Source organism: Rhodamnia argentea, chromosome 5, assembly GCF_020921035.1.
Source record: "Rhodamnia argentea isolate NSW1041297 chromosome 5, ASM2092103v1, whole genome shotgun sequence".
NCBI lineage: Eukaryota > Viridiplantae > Streptophyta > Magnoliopsida > Myrtales > Myrtaceae > Rhodamnia > Rhodamnia argentea.
The window spans coordinates 16907855-16927829 of NC_063154.1; the positions used below are offsets into that span (position 1 = coordinate 16907855).

Here is a 19975-nt window from a genome sequence, read left to right on the forward strand (position 1 = left end):
CATCACTATCATTCGTAGCCACAAGAACTTGAGTATCTGAAAAGAGGGAACAACTATGGAATGAGCCGAAGCTCAGAAAGTAAAACTTCTAACCAAACCACTAGACAATCTATTATTTCAATCCTTCAAGCAAATCTTAACAGGCTGCAATACAACAGGATACTAAACAGAAAGCAACACGAAACATAAGCATGAAACTCACAAACAAGTAGAAACATCAAGGGGACACAAGAATCCATTGAACTTTCCTTCCCCATCTTATGGCCCAAGTTCATGCAGTCTCAATTAGTGATCTGACAACAACCAAACTATAAACTTCCAAATAGAGCTCTTCGAGGCCCACAGCCAGCGCCATCTCCGACTCAATTGCCCCTCCTCGTCCACAAAGACAGTATCCACAACAATATGTGATCCAGATAATCACAATTAAGCAACAGAATCAAGTAACAAACCACGAAACACCAAGAAAATTTCCCCAATGTACTCGCCCGAATACCCATATTGATGCAAAGTCAATTCACTCCGATCTAAAGGCAAACAAAGCGATCAAACCTTATAATTTTGTTACCCATGAACTAGAGACACTAAACCAAGCTACAAATTCAGCATCCAAGGCTATTTTCTCGTCCATGAAAGCGCAAATTCCGCTCCAAACACCCACAACCAAAGTCGGTGAATTTCTCCCAAGCAAACAATCATGGGACCGTCTAATAGTAAGGTTAGAGGTGTACTTGCTTTAGATCGATGTACAAAGAAGAACGAAGCTCGAATTGCGCAGAACGAACTACGGGTCTCTTCCTACTACTTCGGTGCGGCTCAAAGTCATGGTTTTCGTACGACTTCTTTGACAATCAGCCCATGGATTCGAGTTGCCGTCGACCTTAGGATCGCGTAGGAAATAGCAGGACTCGATTCGCCTTCTGGATGGGCTCAGACCAATATCTTCTTCCCTCGGAGTACCACGCGGGTTCAAGGGCGAGCAAGAGGGAATTGGCTGGCGTCGAGGGCTGCCATCATGGCTCAAGGACTCAAGGATCCACCGTCCATGAGCTGAGATATTGCCGGCGTTCACTTGGGCTGAAGGGAGCTTCGGATGAAGAAAGAAGAAGAAGAAGAAGATAAAGAGGAAGAAGAGAGGGGGGGCTCTCCACGAAGGAGGGTGAGGGGAAAATGAGGTGAGAGAGAACCTGATCATCATGATGGAGAAGATGATCAAGTCGCCGCAGCTGGTAGGCGCCATCGCTAGGGACGACCTCTACGCGATGCTGCCAAGCAGGGGGAGGTCAGCGCTGAGGGCGAGGCTGAGGGGCATCGGCCTGTGTCGCGCGAGAGGCCTGGGGCGGGCCTCAAAGTGGCGGGACGCGGTGACGAGAATCCTCGTGTGGTTAGCCCTGCTGGCGCACAACATGATCAAGTGGCAGAGCGAGAGGAGCATTGAACAATAGAACAATAGCGTGGTGCAGAAGGCGAATGTGTATTTGTGGCACTTGATCTCCATGCTTAAGAGCTCGGAGACATGGTGGCCATTACAACAAGTGAGAAGAGAGAGAATGGCCACAACGTTGACCCAACAATGGAGAGAGGAAGAACAATGAACAAGAAGAAGATGCAAGAGAAAAAACGAAAATAAAATAGCGAAAAAGAAAGAAAATACAAAAATCAAAAAATGCCCCCATCATGCCTTTAGAAACTAGCATGTAAGATGCACATGCTCACCCAAGCCCTTATTTGAGATTAAGTGGCCGCTTGAACCACTTATTTGAGACAATATCTACTCTAGATTATTTTTTTAGAAAATGGCTCTACTTCGGGCCCTTATTTGTAATAATTCACAGAATTTTTAACTTGACGACATGGCCCACTATCGGGTAGGAGCCATGTCTAACGTTAGAATAAAATTTGCCCATTGGAAAATGATAGGGGTGGCAATATCAATTAATGGAAATTTTGTTTTCTCTTGCACCATCATTTATCTTTCTCTTTTACTTTTTCACAATATTTAGTTTGATTGCTGACATCGCAGTGATATGGGGCAAGCCACATTTCCTTTGTGTTTTTCATTGCCATGTCATTGAATAGATAGCTCTCAAATTCATTCATAAATCCAATCAACGTTGTGCCCATTTCTCCAATTTTCTCCGTCCCCTTCTTTCTATATATTTTGCCTTTTTCTTCTCTCTCTATTGTCTTTCTTGTCTCCACCACCACAGGGAGGCCCAAATAGATTAGCCACCTTAATGAGTCATTGAATCCACTTTCTAGCAATTAAGGAAACCATATAAAATTGTTATTGGTTTCTCAATTTGTAGATGCACTTTAATTTCTTGGGCATTTACATAATTTATGCAACTATGAGGTACTTTCCAAATATTCTCTAAACATTGTATTTTACATGGTCCAACCAAGAAATCAATTTATCTTTTTCCCAAATCACGAAAATATATTTCTATATTCACAACTGCGTAATGTGTCCAATGGACTTAAACATGTCGCTAGGTTTCGAAAATCCAAGATATGACAATTCTAGCCTCCAAGCATGTAGTGAGTCTGCCCTAATTCTAGCAATAAAAAATGCTACTAAAGTAAATCACACGGATGATATTTGATGATGCATACCATACACCCAATCCCATAGATATATCTAGGTGGTCACACTTGAAGGATTCTAGATATGGCCCTGAACGCCATAAAAGGTAGCTCCCACCATGTAGTATTTTGCCCTTATAAAGTTCAAATCCAGCTCCCAAGGGCTAGCACTTTGTCCCGTCTTTCCCTCAGTTCCGGGAGCGAGCTAAAAAGAATTATTTTTCCCTTACAAGATTTATCTTAGGTCTGATCCAAATCAATACTCCCCGGTGGTCGCGCGCACCGCAATCCGATGAGTCATCCAATTTTGAGCAGTCACACCTAAGATGACCGCAGCTCTAGCTCCTCCTCCTTTTTCTTACCTGGATTCCATCTCAAGAAACGCTCAGGGGTCGTCTCCATGTGCTTGTCAATTCTCACGTAATTGATTAAACAAGTCCATCACTATTTAATAATGTTGAAAATATGACTTTTAGCCCGAAGCGAAAATCTAAATTTCAAAAATAAATATACCTTGATCGTGAAATTAAGGTTAAGAGAAGGGAGCATACAAACTTCTTTTGGTTTTTGGAGTTGGTCAAAAAAATCAAAGAAAGTGTAATATGGAAGTGGGTTGATCGAACTTGGATTATGCATTGGATAAGATTTGTTTTGAATCTCATTGTCGCGACCTAAGAATTAAAAATTCCAAGTTAATGGATTAGCAGATTAATTAAATTAACTAACCTAGCTCGAGTTCTCCCAAACTCTACCAATTCACAACTTAAGGTTCAAATAATTAAAATGCCAAGATTTTAATTGGAGTTGCTAATAATCATTTAGTGTGGGTTGATTAGGAATCTAAATAAAATTAGCGAAATGACTATTTTATTTCTACGAACCAGAGATTATGAGTTTGGGGACTTGGTTATGCTAGAATTTCGGTACCATTTTGTTTCGTAAAAACATGTGAATTTTAACCTAAGCCACTAACATAGGTTATTATGTGGGTGCGCAATCAATTAAATGAACATCCAGAATTCAAAGTGAGCAAAGAGCATGCACCATGCAATCTTCTCTCTTTTTGGATTTTCACTTTTTAAATGAAATCTAATCTATATTTAATGCATGAATTTTAATCTAAATGCAATTATATAAATAATTGCAATCTAACCTAATAATGCATATGAATTTGATCAAACTACATGACTAACTCTATATGACATGCGATTAAAATCAATCCTAGCATGCAATAATTAACCTAAACATGCAACTCTAAATGACATGTCAAATGACGTGGCATGTAATGCATAATGACATGGCAAATATGATTTTTTTATTTTCGGATTTAATTATGGCCATAAAATAAACTATTCCTAAAAGATATTTATCTAACCTATTTTAGGATTTAAATTGACCTAAATCCTAACCCATTAAAGAAAAATTATTTTAAGCATAATTATCCATCTAAACATGGATATTCTAACCTAGAATGGGATCTAATCTAATTTATTCTAGGAATCAATTAAACATGCAATACTATCTATATGATTTTATCCTGGAATGCAATTTCATTTAAATATGGCAATTCTATCTAGAATGATATGTAAATGTAATCTATATGCTGCAATTATCTATATGCAGTATTTTTTAGAATTTTCAAAATTACAATTATGCAATCAATTCAAAAATTCAAAACATGAAAGTAAGAAAACCAAATCAATTCAGAATATTTTCGCTTTGTCTTTTTGAATCAATCTTTGATCCAATGCCTTACAGATCAAAACTAAAATTCAAAAAATGCCATGCTATGGAAATAATTACATCTAAAGCCTCATAGATATAATTAAATCCACATGTGCGGATGCGAATTAGGAAATTTCCTAATTGTTTATCTAAGGCTCTAAGGATATGTGTTAGATAATAATCTTTTCAATAAGGCAAACAAACCAATAATAATCAAATTGAATAAGATTTTTACCTAATCACAATATCAACTGTCCAAGTTTGAAGTCGAACTGACTTGCGGTTTCGGCTGGAACGGCGGGGATCCGCAGCTGTGCTCGTGGGATGATGACACTTATGGTAGTCACCCGTGCAAACAAGGGTGAACGGCGATCGTTGGCGAAGAGGCTCTACGGTCTATTCTTCCCTTCAAGGCGTGCAGTCATCAGACACCCAAGCTATTCTTTTGCTTGCATGGAATAAAGTCACAGAGCCCACATTAGGAAGGAAACTTTTCTCTTATCTTCTGTTGCTCCTTTTCTCTGCGCTATGAATTTTGTGCCGTGAATGTCCAGTTCCCCCCTGCTCAACTTCTCTGTTTGTGCTAGGTATTCTTTGAGAAGGGGAGAAGAAAAACCAGTCTCTGGCCGTGCATATCTCCCCCAAACCACGCTTTCTCTCTCTTGTATATTTTCTCTCATGATTTTTTGTCCTCTCTCCGGTGTGAACAATGAAGTGGCCCTCTCGTTTATAGAAAAAGTCCCCTACGTATCTCTGGGAAAGCATGAAAGCGTGGGGTTGTTTTGATTTGTGAAGATTTTCCTTGATTGACTTGCAATCTTTCGGTTTCCTATTCTGTTTTACCGATAATGCTGTGAATGTGTCTATGTTCATCTACCATCTACCGGCTCATTGCACAAGTATCAATCTTCGGGATTTGCAATCAAAGTAAAACTGAATGGCTTTAATAATTCTGGGCGATTTACTTGACTTCTCAATCTTACGACCACTCCTCTTGGCATAGCCGAAATTTTTAAATGGCTCCAATTCACCGCGTGTCAATTTAGCTCCATTTTACCACCGCCGATGCAAACAAATGCAAATGTTTATGCATGCGAAAAATTAAAATGCAAGCTATATGAAAACTATATGAAAATATTTTTGCTAGGGACTAAGGTTAGCCCCTAATTTTTTATGCAAAATTCATGAATAAAAAATTAATAAAAAAGAAGTCAAAATTTATGTGTCAACAATCACAAAAATCTATCTTTGGTAGAATTGGTGTGATATTAGTCCATGGCAGACTTGGAGAAACTTTTTTTTTTTTGTTGGTCGAAAGAGAGATCTTCATTTCATATCAAAGAGAAGGACATCACTTCCAAATAAAAATGAAAATCCCACAAAGCAAGTAAATTTGAAAAGTGAATCAACTTAACCCAAACTGCAAAAAATTGCTCATTCTTCAAGGACGGATCCATGATTGCATCCAAACATAACCGGCGACCGATCATCAAATCTTGCATCATCATCATTCGTGACGAGTACACACAGAGAAATCTCTCTCCAGTAGCTACGGCTTTACCAAAAGGATAAGCCGATTGATAGAGAAAAAGCTTCGAGAATTTGTGAAGCGCTTGACAATCTGGAACAAACACTCGAAGCCGGAGCGAGCAGATTCTTCTAAAACACTCGCGCTTCGATTTTCGGAAAGCTTAGATTTCGATCGCCCATCCACAAAATTAGCGAAGAAATTTATCAGAAAGAACAACTATAGGGAAATCTATGGAAATATAGAGAATAGGGAGATGAGGAGCGAGGGAGAAAGGGGGAAACCTTTCCCCCGGGAACGTTTTGCAGGAAAAAGAAGGGAGGTGGCAGCAGGAGGGAGAGAAACCCTAGGGGAAAAGGAGACCTCGACTTGGAGAAACTTCACAAAGAAAGAAATGGTGCAACTTTTACTTCACCAGCTTCTCATCATGGCCATGAAAAGGTGTCTGTCATTTTTAAATAGTTTAATGCTCTTCATTCCGATGTGCCCTTTGATCGGGCTTATAACTCCTCCGTACGGGTTCTCAAGAGTCAAGCTTCTCGTGATCAATTTTGTGAGAAGCAACAGCACAGCTTTCTTCATTACATATCAAGTGGTTTTTCATCTTGCTTTTACGGCTGCAGTCTGTACCAATGTTTTTATGCACGTTCATTTTCCAAGCTTGGAGGAATTGGAGCTCCCGTCCATGTGCGAATTAAAGAGGATATGACCCAATCAACTCCGCAAACAGTCCTTCTGCAAACTTGCATCCCTCACTATTGAACTTTGTGAAAATCTATCACATGTTATTCCATCAAATTCAATGGATTGCTTGCAGAGTCCGAATAAAATTAAGGTGGTTGGATGCCCATCCTTGGAAGAATTATTTGAACCCGTAAGTCCCAACGCCGAGAAAAGGCAAAAGCCATTGATCCTCTCTGTATTGAAAAAAGCGAAGTTGTTGAATCTACCAAAGCTGAGAGACATTTTGAAGAGTGACTGCAAACTAACCTTGGCATTTCCTAGTCTGATAAAAGTGAACCCGAGGCATTGCCATAGTTTGCCATATCTCTTCTCAACTGCCCCGGCCAAAACTCTAGATAAACTTGAAGGGCTTGATGTTTCCTGGTGCAATAACCTGCGGAGCATAATTGTGATGGAAGAACGAAAAGGAAAAATCATGGAGACATTGAAGTTCCGTCATTTAAGCACACTCAAGCTTGGTGACCTTGAGAACTTGATTAGCTTCAGCTTAGTTCTGCTGGTGAAGGTTTATATCCTCTATTTGATGAGAAGGTATCATATCACGCAAACACATAAGTATCGTCCATGAGATACCCGTGAATTTAGTCCCTCTCAAGACTATGATCTTCATTGATGCCTTTTTTTAATTGATGTTGGTATTCAGTAGAACCGCTTCCATGGATCCAATCGGGAACCGAACTAGACAGGTGGTTCGGTTCTCGAGTGGATCCATAAAACAAGCGGGTGATTCAAGGTTCGCATTTTGCAGAATTAGTCCCTAAGGGGCGGTTTCGATTCTAGGGTGGGAACCACCCATCCTAAAACCGATTATCCCTAATACTTACTAAGAAAAGTGACCACACTAAGCATTCATATAATTCCGTAGAAAAAAGAAAAGTAAAATCTTTGGCGGACAGTAGATTGGTTTGTATTGACGACTTTCAAGCCTTTTTTTTTTTTTTGTTTTTGGCCTTTGATCTAAGGGAAGTGATCACACTAAGCACTCATTTGATTCAAGTGGAATAAATTTCTAGTGAAAATAGCCAAATCAGCTAAAATAAGCTTCACATGAGTCCACACGGTCCTATAAAATAGGCTTTGTAATCTATCATAATATAGCCAGAAATTTTCGACCGTAGATTAATTACTAAATGATTTTATTTTACCGTGTGCGCATCGTAGCTTAGAAAAAGAGACGTTACCCTCTATCCGCACGTTCGCAAGAGAAGGAAAAAGAGTCTTGGCTCACGGGATGACACCACAACCTCCACCAAAATTGTCCTTGTCCAATGGTCATTTGCAATTACAAAGAGAAGAAAGAAAAAATCTTTGATGTCTGGAGGAAGGGCTTGTTTTCCTGGTCTTGGTCAGCAGGTGAGGATTGAAGAAAATGATTGCATCATTTGAAGATACATCCATATTCTTTAACTCATATTTAATGGTGTGAGTCACAAATAAATCGCATTAAATTTAAAAACAAGTTCAAGTGAGTCATCAATAGATTAACTTAACGACTTTATAAGTCTTAAATGGATAACTGACATGTCTCAGAAATAAAAGATACGGACTTCCTAAATTTCTGCTCCACTTTCAAGGATCGCTAGGGAAATGTTATTGCCAATAACAATATTACAATGATGGCCTTGCTATCTAGTTTTTTTTTTTTTTTTTGGTCAGTATCAACATCTTACAAGGAAGTTGCCAGTAAAGAAGATGATTACGGGGCTATTAAAGAATAGCATCAATTTAAGACTAGAAATTGTACTTGCAATCGTGTTAATTGGGGAGATATCAACTAGTCCTATCAGATTACATTGGTTTATATTTTCCCTTTGTCTTTCCGCGTGAGGCAGAAGAAATCTCAACGGAATATTCAATCCGGAGGTTTCAATGAGTACTTTAAAGCTGAAGGACCAAGAGTTCCTAAAAGATGCTAGCTATGTGCGGTTCAGAGGCTTTAACTTCCATTTTATCTTCACGACAATTTTTATTAGGCAAAATTACACAAACGGTCCCTGAACTTTTATATAATGTGCAATGCAATCCATAAACTTTTAATTTGATCAATATGGCCCATGAACTTTAACTCGACGTGTAATGTGGTCCCTGAACTTTTAATTTTGTAAAATGGTCTCTGAACCTTTAGAACACATTCAACTTAGTCCATGACCTTGAATCAATTGAAGGACTACATTGAACATCTTTCCATAGTTCAAGGACTATGTTGAACGTGTTCCAAAAGTTTAGAGACCATATCGGTCAAATTAAAAATTCATGGACGACATTGCACATGGAGCTAAAATTTAAAGATCATGTTGGTCAAATTAAAAGTTCAGAGACTACATTATACATTGGATTAAAGGTCAATGACTATTTGTGTCATTATCCCTTTTTCTTAAGATGGCTAATAGTAAGATTTTGAATTATCTAATTATTATGAAAGAAGTAATATAAATTCACAATGCTGGATGTCATCATGCCATCTAATTTTGGCCCACGCACATCCATTCTTTTTGGTTGACTATCTTTCATCCTACTAGACATGCACCTCTTTTTGAAATTTTCTTAGTAAGGCTTTAGCATGAGATTCTCTTATTTTCCGCTTTTACATGTGCACTAGATATTCTCTCATGTGTGACTATTAAACCAGGGCAAACCATTGGCATTTGATACATGACCTCCTTTTTCGAGAATCATTGAATAGTTCTTTTTATCCCAAATGTTAGATTTGACATTTATTTTCACGTTAAGTGCGCACTAAAAAAGGAATGCTTCAAAATGTTTTTTTGTATTCTAAAAAAAAAAAAAGCAAAAACCTTCGGTACGTCGGAGATTGGTTTCTATTGCCGACTTTCAAGCCTTTTTTTTAGTTTAAAGGAAACGATCAGACCAAGCATTTAAATGATTCAAGTGAAATGAATGTCTTGCGAAAAGAGCCTAATTGACTAATAGAAGCTTCACATGAATCCACGCGATCCAATAAAATAGACTTTTAGTCTGGTATAATATAGGTAGAGTAATTAATAAATGACCTTATATTACCGTGTACGAATCGTAACTTAGAAAAGGAAACATTAGTCTCTTTCCAAACCTTTGTAAAAAATTAGAAGTCTTAGTCAATAGCAATTATTTATCCTCGTCATTTCTGTGAATATCCACCACTTTGATTTGCGTTGGCTACGTGGTCCAATTACCAAAGAGAAGTAAGAAAATATCTTTGATGTCTAGAGGAAGAAGGGCTTGTTATCGACTTCTGGTTCATCCAGTCTTCGTCCGATGGTCACTGGCCATTATTTGTCTGGACAAGTTGGATAATAACCAAGTGATGAATTATGTCCTCACAATTCCTAGATATCCTCCACTTCGATTTGAGTGGCCACCTGGCCTAACAGAGAGAGGATTTAATAACTAGTTATTCTAACAATTGAGTTGCTAAGCTAAGAACACATCGATAAACCACCAAGTCGCTTCTTCTAAAAAGAAAGAGCTTTATGTAATAAACGGTAATTAACATCGACAAACACATGCATGTCATCTAATAATTGAATGTGGAGCGCTTGTTTGTTGAGTTTCGTTAAAGTACACGAGATATATTTAAAATATAGCAAGTGATTTAATTAAGCACGGGAATGATTTAAAAATCATTTACCAAGAACGCGTCATTTTATATGCCAAGGACAATGGTTTTTATCCGGGCTAGGGTTGATATTTATGATATTGGTATAATTCATGGGCAACCGCATGCACACCGAGCCGCCAAATTGACCACATGATCCGCTGAGGTCAAGTCCCATTTCCTCTTCTAATTGATATGATGATACCGTGCCTAATTATCTCTCGTTGAAATTAGTTGTACAATGAGAAAAGCGTGTGTGTATATATATTCTCGAACTTACGTTGCTTTTCAACATAGTTGTTAAATTTACAAACCGTGCAATCAAATATTTTTATTGAGTTTTGTACAAAATAATTCGAAGCATACTGTTCAACATCTTGCAAAGAAGTTGCCACTAAAGAAGATAATTAAGCGGTTACTAAAAGAAGAGCATCCATTTAAGACAAATTTCTAGCATGAACACCTTGAATCTAACCTAATTATCGACTCTCTTTTGTCCAAACACCCGAGTGCTGATGAAGTTGTGATCTTTTGTGGCCTAGATCGTTTGTCTTTGTACGATAGCAATTATTTACCTGCGCAAGTTGGACAAAAACCTCAATCATGAATTCTGACCTCATCAAGTTGGACACAAAATATTGAAGGCGCACATGGTAACACTTCTGCTTCGGATATCAAATTTTGATGAGAAGTTGATTTTTCTACTTTTGCTCTAGAAGTTGATTTCTGATCGGAGAAAATCGTTTGATAACGTTTGAAAATTTCTACTTCTGAAATATTATTAACACAAAATCTTCTATGAAAAATTATTATCGGCGGTTGAAAATCTCTACTTCATTTTTAAAATTTTTAAATTTCTTTAAAATAATTTTTATCATTAAAAAATATTATTTATATTTTAAAAATAAAAATATATATTATTTGTATTTTACTCCGGTGGACGGAGACTGCGAGTCGGTGGTGGCGGCCAAAGATGGCGACTCGGAGATGGCGGTCGGCGAAGGTCAATGGTAGATTGCAGCGACGGGTGGCTCGGTAGCCGATGGTTGGCAAAGGGGGGCGACAGTGGTCGGCGGCTAGCGGCGGTCGGTGGGTGGTCGGTGGTTGGTTGTGAGGGCAACGGTCGCAGCCAGCGGTGGGCGGTAGTGGCGGTGGTTGGAGGTTAGCCACGGCCGGCGGAAGTCGCAGTGTTTGGCAGCGGCGGTGGTCAACGGGTGGCGGCAGGGAGTGGCGGTTGGTGGTGGCCAGCAATGTGCGGTGGTCGGCCGCGGCGGTGGTCGGCGGGTGCTACGGGGGGTTAAGGTTGGCGGTGGGCGGTGGTTGGTTGTCGATAGCAGCGGTGGCGACTAAAGATGGCGGCTCGACAATGGCGACCGGCGAAGGTCGACGGTAGACTGCGGCGGCGGGTGTTGTGGTAGTCAATGGTTGGCAGCGAGGGCCGGCAGTGGTCAGCGGCTGGCGGCAGTCGGTGGGTGGTGGGGGCAGCGGTCGCAATTGACGGTGGGTAGCAGCAGCAGTGGTTGGCGGCTAGCGACGGATGGTGGAGTTCGGCGGTGTTTGGCGGCGGCGGTGGTCAACAGGTGGCGACGGAGGGTGGCGGTGGCCGGTGGTAAGCGATGGTCGGCGGTGGTCGGCAAGTGAGGCAGTGGTTGGCGGGAGCTACGGGGGGTTGAGGGCGGCGATGGGCGGTTGTCGGCAGCAGCGATGGTCAACGGGCGGCGGCTAGCGGAGGTCGGTGGCGTGCGGCGGTGGGCATAGGTCGGTGAGTGGCGATGGTCATGGACGGCGATGGGCCGCAACCGGTGGTAGAGGTCGCGGGTGGCGGTGGGCGGTGATAAGCGAAGGTCGGCGATTGGCTGTGGCGATGGACGGCGGCCGGCAATGGTTGGTGGTTGGTGGCAGGTGGCGATGGTCAACGGTCGGCGAAGCGGAAGTCGACGGAGGGGGGTGTGGTCGAAACGAGAATGAAGGTGAAATGAAAAGAGGATGGGGGAGAAATACTTTTTGAATTGAGAAGCAAGTTTTTTTTAACTTCTCAAATTGGAGGGAAAAGCAACTTTATAAATAGAAATTTTTTTCAGAAGTAAAAATTTTTACCAAACGGATTTCTATTTCAGAAGTTACATTATCAAATGGATTTCTACTTCAGAAGTACTTTTGGAGCATAAATCTATTTTTAGGAATGTTACCATGCGTATCCTGAGTGGTGAGAGACTTACATTTAGTGGGCACAAAAATATGAATGGACACAAAAATTGTCCTCACTTTGATTTTGATGGCCACGTGCTCTGATGATATCCTTAAAAGTCTACAGGGTGGGGCAATTTTCGTAGAATCTCGTGTTAATCAGCTACCAAAACCGTAAAGATGGCCAAAATTGTCCTGACTTTGATTTTGATGGCCACGTTTTCCGATTGATATCCTTAAAAGTCTTCAGGGTGGGGCAATTCTCGTACAATCTCGTGTTAATCAGCTACCAAAACCATAAAGATGGCCAAAATTGTCCTCACTTTGATTTTGATGGCCACGAGTTCCGATTGATATCCTTAAAAGTCTACAGGGTGGGAAGTAAATTGCCTCATTAAAGAGACGCTACCACCCCAACATTTTCGTATATAACAAGCACATGTGGTTCATCCTTCGGGGCAAGAAAAGCTTTGTTTAAGGTGCAAGGGCTCGTGCTTGTGCTTGAAGAGGACAAACGCATATAGGTAAGAACACCACCTCCCATCACCAGAAATCAACGGGGAATCTGGTTTCTGTTCTGAGATAAGTTGCTTTGATAACTCCCTGGTCGAGGCCTGAAGACACAATCTGATCCGCGCCGAAGGTAACTAATGCTCAAACCCAAAACCCTTCATTCATTTTGTTATACTTGGCACATTGTCTTACCAAACTGCACGTGAAAACATCATCTGACCGAATAAGGTCCAACTCGTTGAGGCTCCATCTACCTCAATCTCGTGTGATGACTGATGATGGAACAAATATTGAGATTTATATGTAATCCCATTTTGACATCCTTCTGTAGATCAAGACATCATCCTCTGGATTCTGAATATAGATCCATACAGATCTGGTTACAGTTAAAAACTTGTTTCAAATGGTCTAGACACTTTTCCATCAACAAGATGTGATAGTTGGGGAAGTGATTGTTCATCCATAACGCCGAGATAAAACCTACTAGCGAGGGATCCTTCTCTCACGTGTAAATTTTGAATGAGGTGTGAAGAATTCTTGCAGAAATGGCCCTGCCAGGTTTTCACGTTCAGCCCAACAAAAATAAGAGTAGGGTCATTTAGATTTGCATCTAGGTTTTCACTGAACTGAAGTGGTCTTCCTTGATCATATCATTTCACATTATTTGTTATCAAGAAATTAAAAATCATGACCAAATTGATTTCACTTTCTAAATATGTCACACAAAGATGCACGTATTCTCTCACTGCTTCTAGTTTTTTTTTCTTTTCCTCCGATAAAAATCAATTTACTTGGAGTACTAAATTATTCATTTTACTTTTTTAATTTTTTTAATGATAAAAAAGACACTTCAGCTTACATGTAAGCACAAGTTGTCACGTGAATTGCCATGTAATTCTTTTGGATGGAAAAAAACAATTGTTGCACATTTTTATCCCTTTGGTATTGCATGTGGCCATAGTCCTTTCATGATTTGTTTCTTCCCATTTTTGTGGAAAAGCCTAAAATAGTTTGAACGAGAGCTTTTAAGAAAGAGTGATGCTATTATGTGTACCAAAATTGGGATACTAAATTGGTTAAGTAATTTCACTGATTATTGTTAGCTTTCCGAACAAGCAAGCACAGTTAACGTTTAATAAGTGTCATATCACTTAGTAAATTAATTTTGTAAAATAAGTCTTGACATAACCATCATTATTTTCCAAATCAAAATAATTAATGAACCATTCTCAAAAGACAGATCAACTTTATTTATATACGCGTGTAGACCCATTTTTGCTTAGCAAAATGGGCACGATTTTCCAGATTCATCTATAGTGAGAAAGTAAGCAGTGGAGAATTATTGGCATTCACTCAAGGTTGAACAAATCAAAAGAGGTTATCTACAAATTTCGAGTTGTTAGAGGTCGCTCTTTGTGCAAAATAGTTCCTGTGGTTAGACCGTCACAAGTATTTAGTGAAATGATATGATGGAGGAAGACCCTCTCTCTCTCTCTCTCTCTCTCTCTCTCTATATATATATATATATTGAAACTGAAACTGTCCCGTTACTGGTGCTTATCTTTTGGATGTAGTTTCAGAGAAATTCATTAAGGATTTCGAGAATTCAGACAATCCTATGCAAAAGAATCAAACTGTTCCAGACTTCTTCTTTCTTTCTTTTTTATGATACTCCAAAGTCTGTAATATGCTTTGTCAGCCACACATATCGGCTATATTGGTCATGAAAATGTCTGTATCACCCTCAACCTCAACTATATAAAGCAAGGTGGTGTTTGAATAAAAGGCAGAGTCGAGACGAGAAATTTTTTGCAAACTTCCACTATGTTCTCTCCAATCTTCCTATAAATCTTTTTTCCTCTAGTCGTAGCGATATTGGAAAGATTGACCGAATAAGATGAGTGGGTTCCGCAAGCATACTCTCCACTTGCCACTCTAAATAGATCATGTGGATCAGAATGAAGGCCAAAGAGTCTTAGGGTGAAGGCTAATGGTATTTGAAGACAAACACACAATTAGCAGTAGAGAAATGTATGTGCGTGGGGATAACATACCTATCTCGAATTTCAACCGTTATATATGTCATTAGCTTATTCCCTCTCTCACATTATTTTTGGGTAATTGCCGTTAGCGTACATGATACATGTGATGGAATGTTCAACCTTCGTCTCCATGGCCTCCCAATCCTCACGTAGACACCAGTTTGTTCGGTATTCGGTCTTCTGTGTTTAGGAGAGGGAAAGCAATATTTAAGGTAATATGCAATATGTATACATATGGACCTCGGTTTTGTTATTTGGTATTCTCGTCCTCTTCTTCTTTGTTATTACCTTCAATACTTTCCTCTCTCTCCTCAATCTTTTAAGATGTTTCCTATTAGACAAACCACTTTCACTTAACCAAACGCACCCTTATTGTGAATGACTTTACTTACTAAGACTTTACCAGAATCTCTTGGTGTGTGTGACATACGCCATGTCATCAGATAAGTAGGAACAATAGGCATTAGAATAAAGATTGGAGCATATTTTATTTTCTATTCCACGATCATTTCTTCTCAGAACTACACAAAATTCTCTTAAGCATAATTACAAACTGCCATTGAAGATTGTCTCACGATCGTTGAAGCTATCCAAATAGTTTTTCACTTGTTATACCGCAATTATGCTTTCCTCACGTCGATTTTGAATATTTCGCCCATAGTTGTGTGTTTCTATTAATTTCGATTTCACTAGATTTATCATCTACACTGAAGATGGAGATTTGTCACTTGTGCTTGCATTCAAAAGATGTGAAGAGCTTCATGTATTGCCGCGCATAATTCTGCAGCAGCTTGAGATTTCGCTTGATGTGGCGCATAATTCAAAAGAATCACATTAATTAGATTACATTAATTATGAGTTAATTTTTTATGACCATCCATTTTTTTACTAGCCAACGAACCTAGTCAGACTATTTAAAACCACCTTATTTGGATATATGAAAAGCAATATTAGTAATAGTTCGTCTAAACTATCTGTCAACTTTTTCCCTCGGCGTGATAATGCAAAAACAAATGGTTGTATTGTGGGCCAGGATTGTTTGCAAGGGTTCTTTGTTATATTTCACGACAGAGGATATACAATAGTGGAGTTCAGTCGATAATTGTATTGTGCTCATGATGGTGGTGTTAAATGCAGCGAAGACTGAAAGTGGGTCACCGGAGGAGATGGGAAAACAACTGTTTCTTGTGCTCAACTCTGCCCTATTGTGGTGGTGGAGCTCATTCGCAGTCCCCGGAGCATGCTCCCAAAACCAAACGGATCGGCTCGCGTTAGTGTCCTTCAAAAACGCGATACACGAAGACCCATTTGGAGTCTTGAGCTCTTGGAATGATTCTACCAATCATTGTGAGTGGCAAGGTGTTTTGTGCAGCAAGAAACATCCTGGAAGGGTCACGTCCCTGTTCTTGAGATCACAAGGCTTGAGTGGCTTCCTATCTCCTCACATAGGTAACCTCTCTTTCCTGAGGATCATGGTTTTGCAGAACAACAGCTTCCACGGAGAAATCCCACAACAGATTGGAAACTTGTTTCGGCTCCGTCATCTCATTCTTAGCAACAACTCATTTGGCGGGCCGGTACCCTCCAATCTTTCCCGTTGCTCGACCCTCAGGATCCTGAATCTCGTTGATAACCAACTTGTGGAGGGAATTCATTCCGGTCTTGGTTCTTTACCAAGGCTTAAATTGTTGGCCTTGACTAAGAACAACCTTATAGGTCCTATTCCTCCTTCAATCGGAAATCTCTCATTGCTACGAAAGCTTTCCTTGGGAATGAATTCGTTGCACGGAGAAATACCTGAGAAATTGTCCAGACTTGAGAGGTTGGTATTTTTCCAACTATCAATAAACAAACTAACCGGTGAGATTCCACCTGGGATTTTTAACATCTCCGGCATTTATACCTTTGCTGTTAGTGTCAACCAGTTGCGAGGAAGCTTCCCCTATAATATCGGCACCACACTTCCTTCTCTCTCTTTCCTTGGAGCATTCGATAACATGTTCACCGGGACAATTCCGTCATCTTTGACGAATGCCACTAGTCTTCGAGGAATTTACCTTAAAAAAAATAGTTTCCATGGGCCAATACCGAAAAATCTGGGAAGGCTAAAGGGCCTTGAAGGAATTATGTTGGATCACAACCAGCTGCAGGATGACTTGAGTTTTATTTCTTCTATAGCTAATTGTTCCAATTTAGAAACTCTCCTCATGGAGTCGAACTTGATTCACGGATCATTGCCGAGATCCATCTCCAATCTCTCCACCACCATTACGCGATTTTCTTTGGCAGACAATCGGATCCACGGAACTATGCCTTCAACACTTGAAAATCTCTTCAACTTGTCTTCTTGGGATTTAGGGAATAATTCTCTAACCGGTCGCCTTCCTGATTCCATTGGAGCACTTTATAGCTTGCAGACACTTTCTTTGGCTGGAAACATGTTTACTGGAGAGATACCGTCTTCGATTGGCAACATGGCACTGTTATATCTCCTTGACCTTGACTCCAACAATTTCCAAGGCTACATACCGCAAAGTCTCGGCAACTGCAAACAGCTAATTTCTCTCGATCTTTCATACAATAATCTAATTGGCTCGATTCCAGTCGAAATCATGGGTCTTTCTTCCTTGGCGATCTTACTCAGTCTAGCGCATAATAATTTAAATGGATCTCTTCCTTGGCAAGTGGGCTCTTTAATAAATCTCGCCGAGTTAGATCTATCTTACAATAGATTGACCGGCTTAATTCCGGCCTCCATAGGCGGGTGCTTGAGATTGGAACGGCTTCACTTAGAAGCTAATTCTTTTCATGGTCAAATCCCCCAAGCTTTACGTCCATTACGGGGCCTACAAGAGCTGGATCTTTCAAATAATAATTTTTCTGGTCCAATCCCAAGCTTTCTCGCAGAGTTCTCATTGCTCCAGTACTTGAATTTGTCCTTCAACGAACTAGAAGGACGAGTTCCAGAGGACGGAGTTTTCCTTAATGCGAGTGCTATATCGGTTTCTGGAAATAGACAACTCTGTGGAGGTGTTCCGATTCTGAAGCTTCCTCTTTGTAAATTACCACGCTCTGACAAGTCTTTTACGACCAGGACCATAGTCATATCTGTGGTAGGTGTCAGTTTGTTATGTTTGGCTTTGTTGTTCCTGTCTATCTATTGTTACCGCAAAAAGAAGCAGACGACAACCGATGCCTCAACGTCATTGTCCTTGGAGCACCAGTTCTTGAGGATTTCTTATGAAGAACTCCTAAGAGCTACTGACAGATTTTCTGAGAGCACTTTGATTGGTAAAGGGAGATACGGCACGGTTTATAAGGGAATTCTTGATAGCGGTGTCACGGTGGCAGTGAAGGTGCTCAATCTAATGCAAAGAGGTGCTTCGAAGAGCTTTGTCTCCGAATGTCGAACTCTAGGAATCATTCGACACCGAAACCTCGTGAAGATACTAAGTGTTTGTTCAAGCGTGGACTTTCATGGGAATGATTTCAAAGCTCTAATATACGAGTTCATGGCCAATGAAAGCTTGGAGGAGTGGCTGCACCCTGTGACTATAGGACGAGATGATGAGCGTGGAGAATCGAAAAATCTGAGACTAATGCAGAGGTTAAATATCGCCATCGACATAGCTACTGCAATCGAATATCTCCATAAGGGTTGTCCTCTAGCAATTGTCCATGGAGATCTGAAGCCAAGTAATGTGCTCCTAGACAACGACATGGTGGCTCAAGTTGGAGATTTCGGGCTTGCAAAGGTCATTTTAGCGATGTCTACCAAAGTCACAGGAGTTCAGGACCAAGGCAATTCAACTTCAACCGCAGTTAGAGGATCCATTGGCTATGTGCCTCCAGGTATGAATCTATCATATTTTCTTTGAGGCGTTTTCTTCTCTTCCGTCTTGCAAAAAAGTAATTGTGTGATATAGAACTTAAACTGAATCCGGATCATGAAAATGATGAGCCTCATGTGAATCCTATCTATGTCCTATCAAAACCAATGGTTCAATTTTAGTTAATATATGTACTAAATTCTCTGAATAATTTTCCCCGAGGCCTTCACCTTATATATTTTATATTTTGTTCTTTTCTCATACCCAACTAGAGGACAAAGTCAACCTTGATGGTTAGGCAATTTGTTTAACAAACATGTGCACTTTATAAATTCTCAAAATCTCATTTCTATACGGTTGATGCATTCCGACCTTCGCGACAATTTTTCCACCGGGCGTTAAACATCAGCCATAGCCAATACACTAAACGAAACTCAAACAAAGAGATATGTTGAGCGACACTGGAGCGAGCCCTTACAACTTCCCTTGACAAGCTCTTGCAAATAAACATCAAACAAAATCCCATGTGATTTAGGATGTTTTCCTAAACTTTAAGAAAAAGTACAATGTTTATTCCTATTTAATGTCCTGATGAAATTTTCAGAGTATGGCATGGGACACAAGGTTTCCACGTTTGGGGATGCATACAGTTACGGCATTCTATTATTGGAGATGTTCACTGGGAAGAGACCCACTGAAGAGGACTTTGGGCACCATCTTAATCTTCATAACTTTGTTCAAATGGCTCTTCCAGATCGAGCGATGGACATCGTAGACTTAAGGCTTTGGAGTGAAGCTAGTGCTCAACAACAAGAGAGCAAGATCAGAGATTGCATAATCTCCGTATTCGAAGTTGGAGTCGCATGTTCAATGGAATCACCGCTGGATCGAATGGACATGACCGAGGCAATCAGGAAATTATGCTCGATCAAGGTGAGTTACGAAACCAAAGAGAGAAGGACAGGTAAATAGCTAAGTCAGTTTTCGAGTTTCATCATGAAGCTCTTTTATTAGTAGAGAAAATCATCATGTACCTATTATGTGTATTTTTAAAATTACACCAATATCTATATTTGAGAATCATAGAAAGTGGATGTATGGAGTTATAGTCTACCTATTTCCATCAAGTAACCATATAAAATTTGATGAATTTACTTATTTGCACGGTTATCTTCATTTCTGATGCCACTGTGGATCGATGCACTGCTTAATTACCATGACCGGG

At 40.0% G+C, this 19975-nt stretch overlaps 1 protein-coding gene and 1 long non-coding RNA gene across 2 annotated transcripts in view; both read left to right on the forward strand.

The window, feature by feature from the left end:
• The window catches only part of LOC125315032, a 31780-nt gene extending 16885 nt beyond the window's left edge, over positions 1–14895 (forward strand). The window contains exons 2-3 of the long non-coding RNA XR_007198402.1: positions 14665–14669; positions 14836–14895. This is a non-coding gene — a long non-coding RNA (uncharacterized LOC125315032). The remainder of the gene's footprint in view (positions 1–14664; positions 14670–14835) is intronic.
• Positions 14896–16040: 1145 nt separating this feature from the next.
• LOC115755188 (putative receptor-like protein kinase At3g47110) lies at positions 16041–19837 on the forward strand. Its single transcript, XM_030694505.2, has 2 exons — positions 16041–18772; positions 19355–19837. The coding sequence occupies exons 1-2, from the start codon at positions 16087–16089 to the stop codon at positions 19720–19722; spliced, it is 3054 nt and encodes a 1017-aa protein (XP_030550365.2). The 5' UTR covers positions 16041–16086; the 3' UTR covers positions 19723–19837.
• Positions 19838–19975: the final 138 nt, after the last annotated feature.

Bases quoted from the DNA above. Each gene is read 5' to 3' on its own strand.
- LOC115755188 (XM_030694505.2), top strand. From the start codon at position 16,087: ATGGGAAAACAACTGTTTCTTGTGCTCAACTCTGCCCTATTGTGGTGG. The intron at 18,773-19,354 runs GTATGAATCTAT...TGAAATTTTCAG, and splicing joins CATTGGCTATGTGCCTCCAG to AGTATGGCATGGGACACAAG.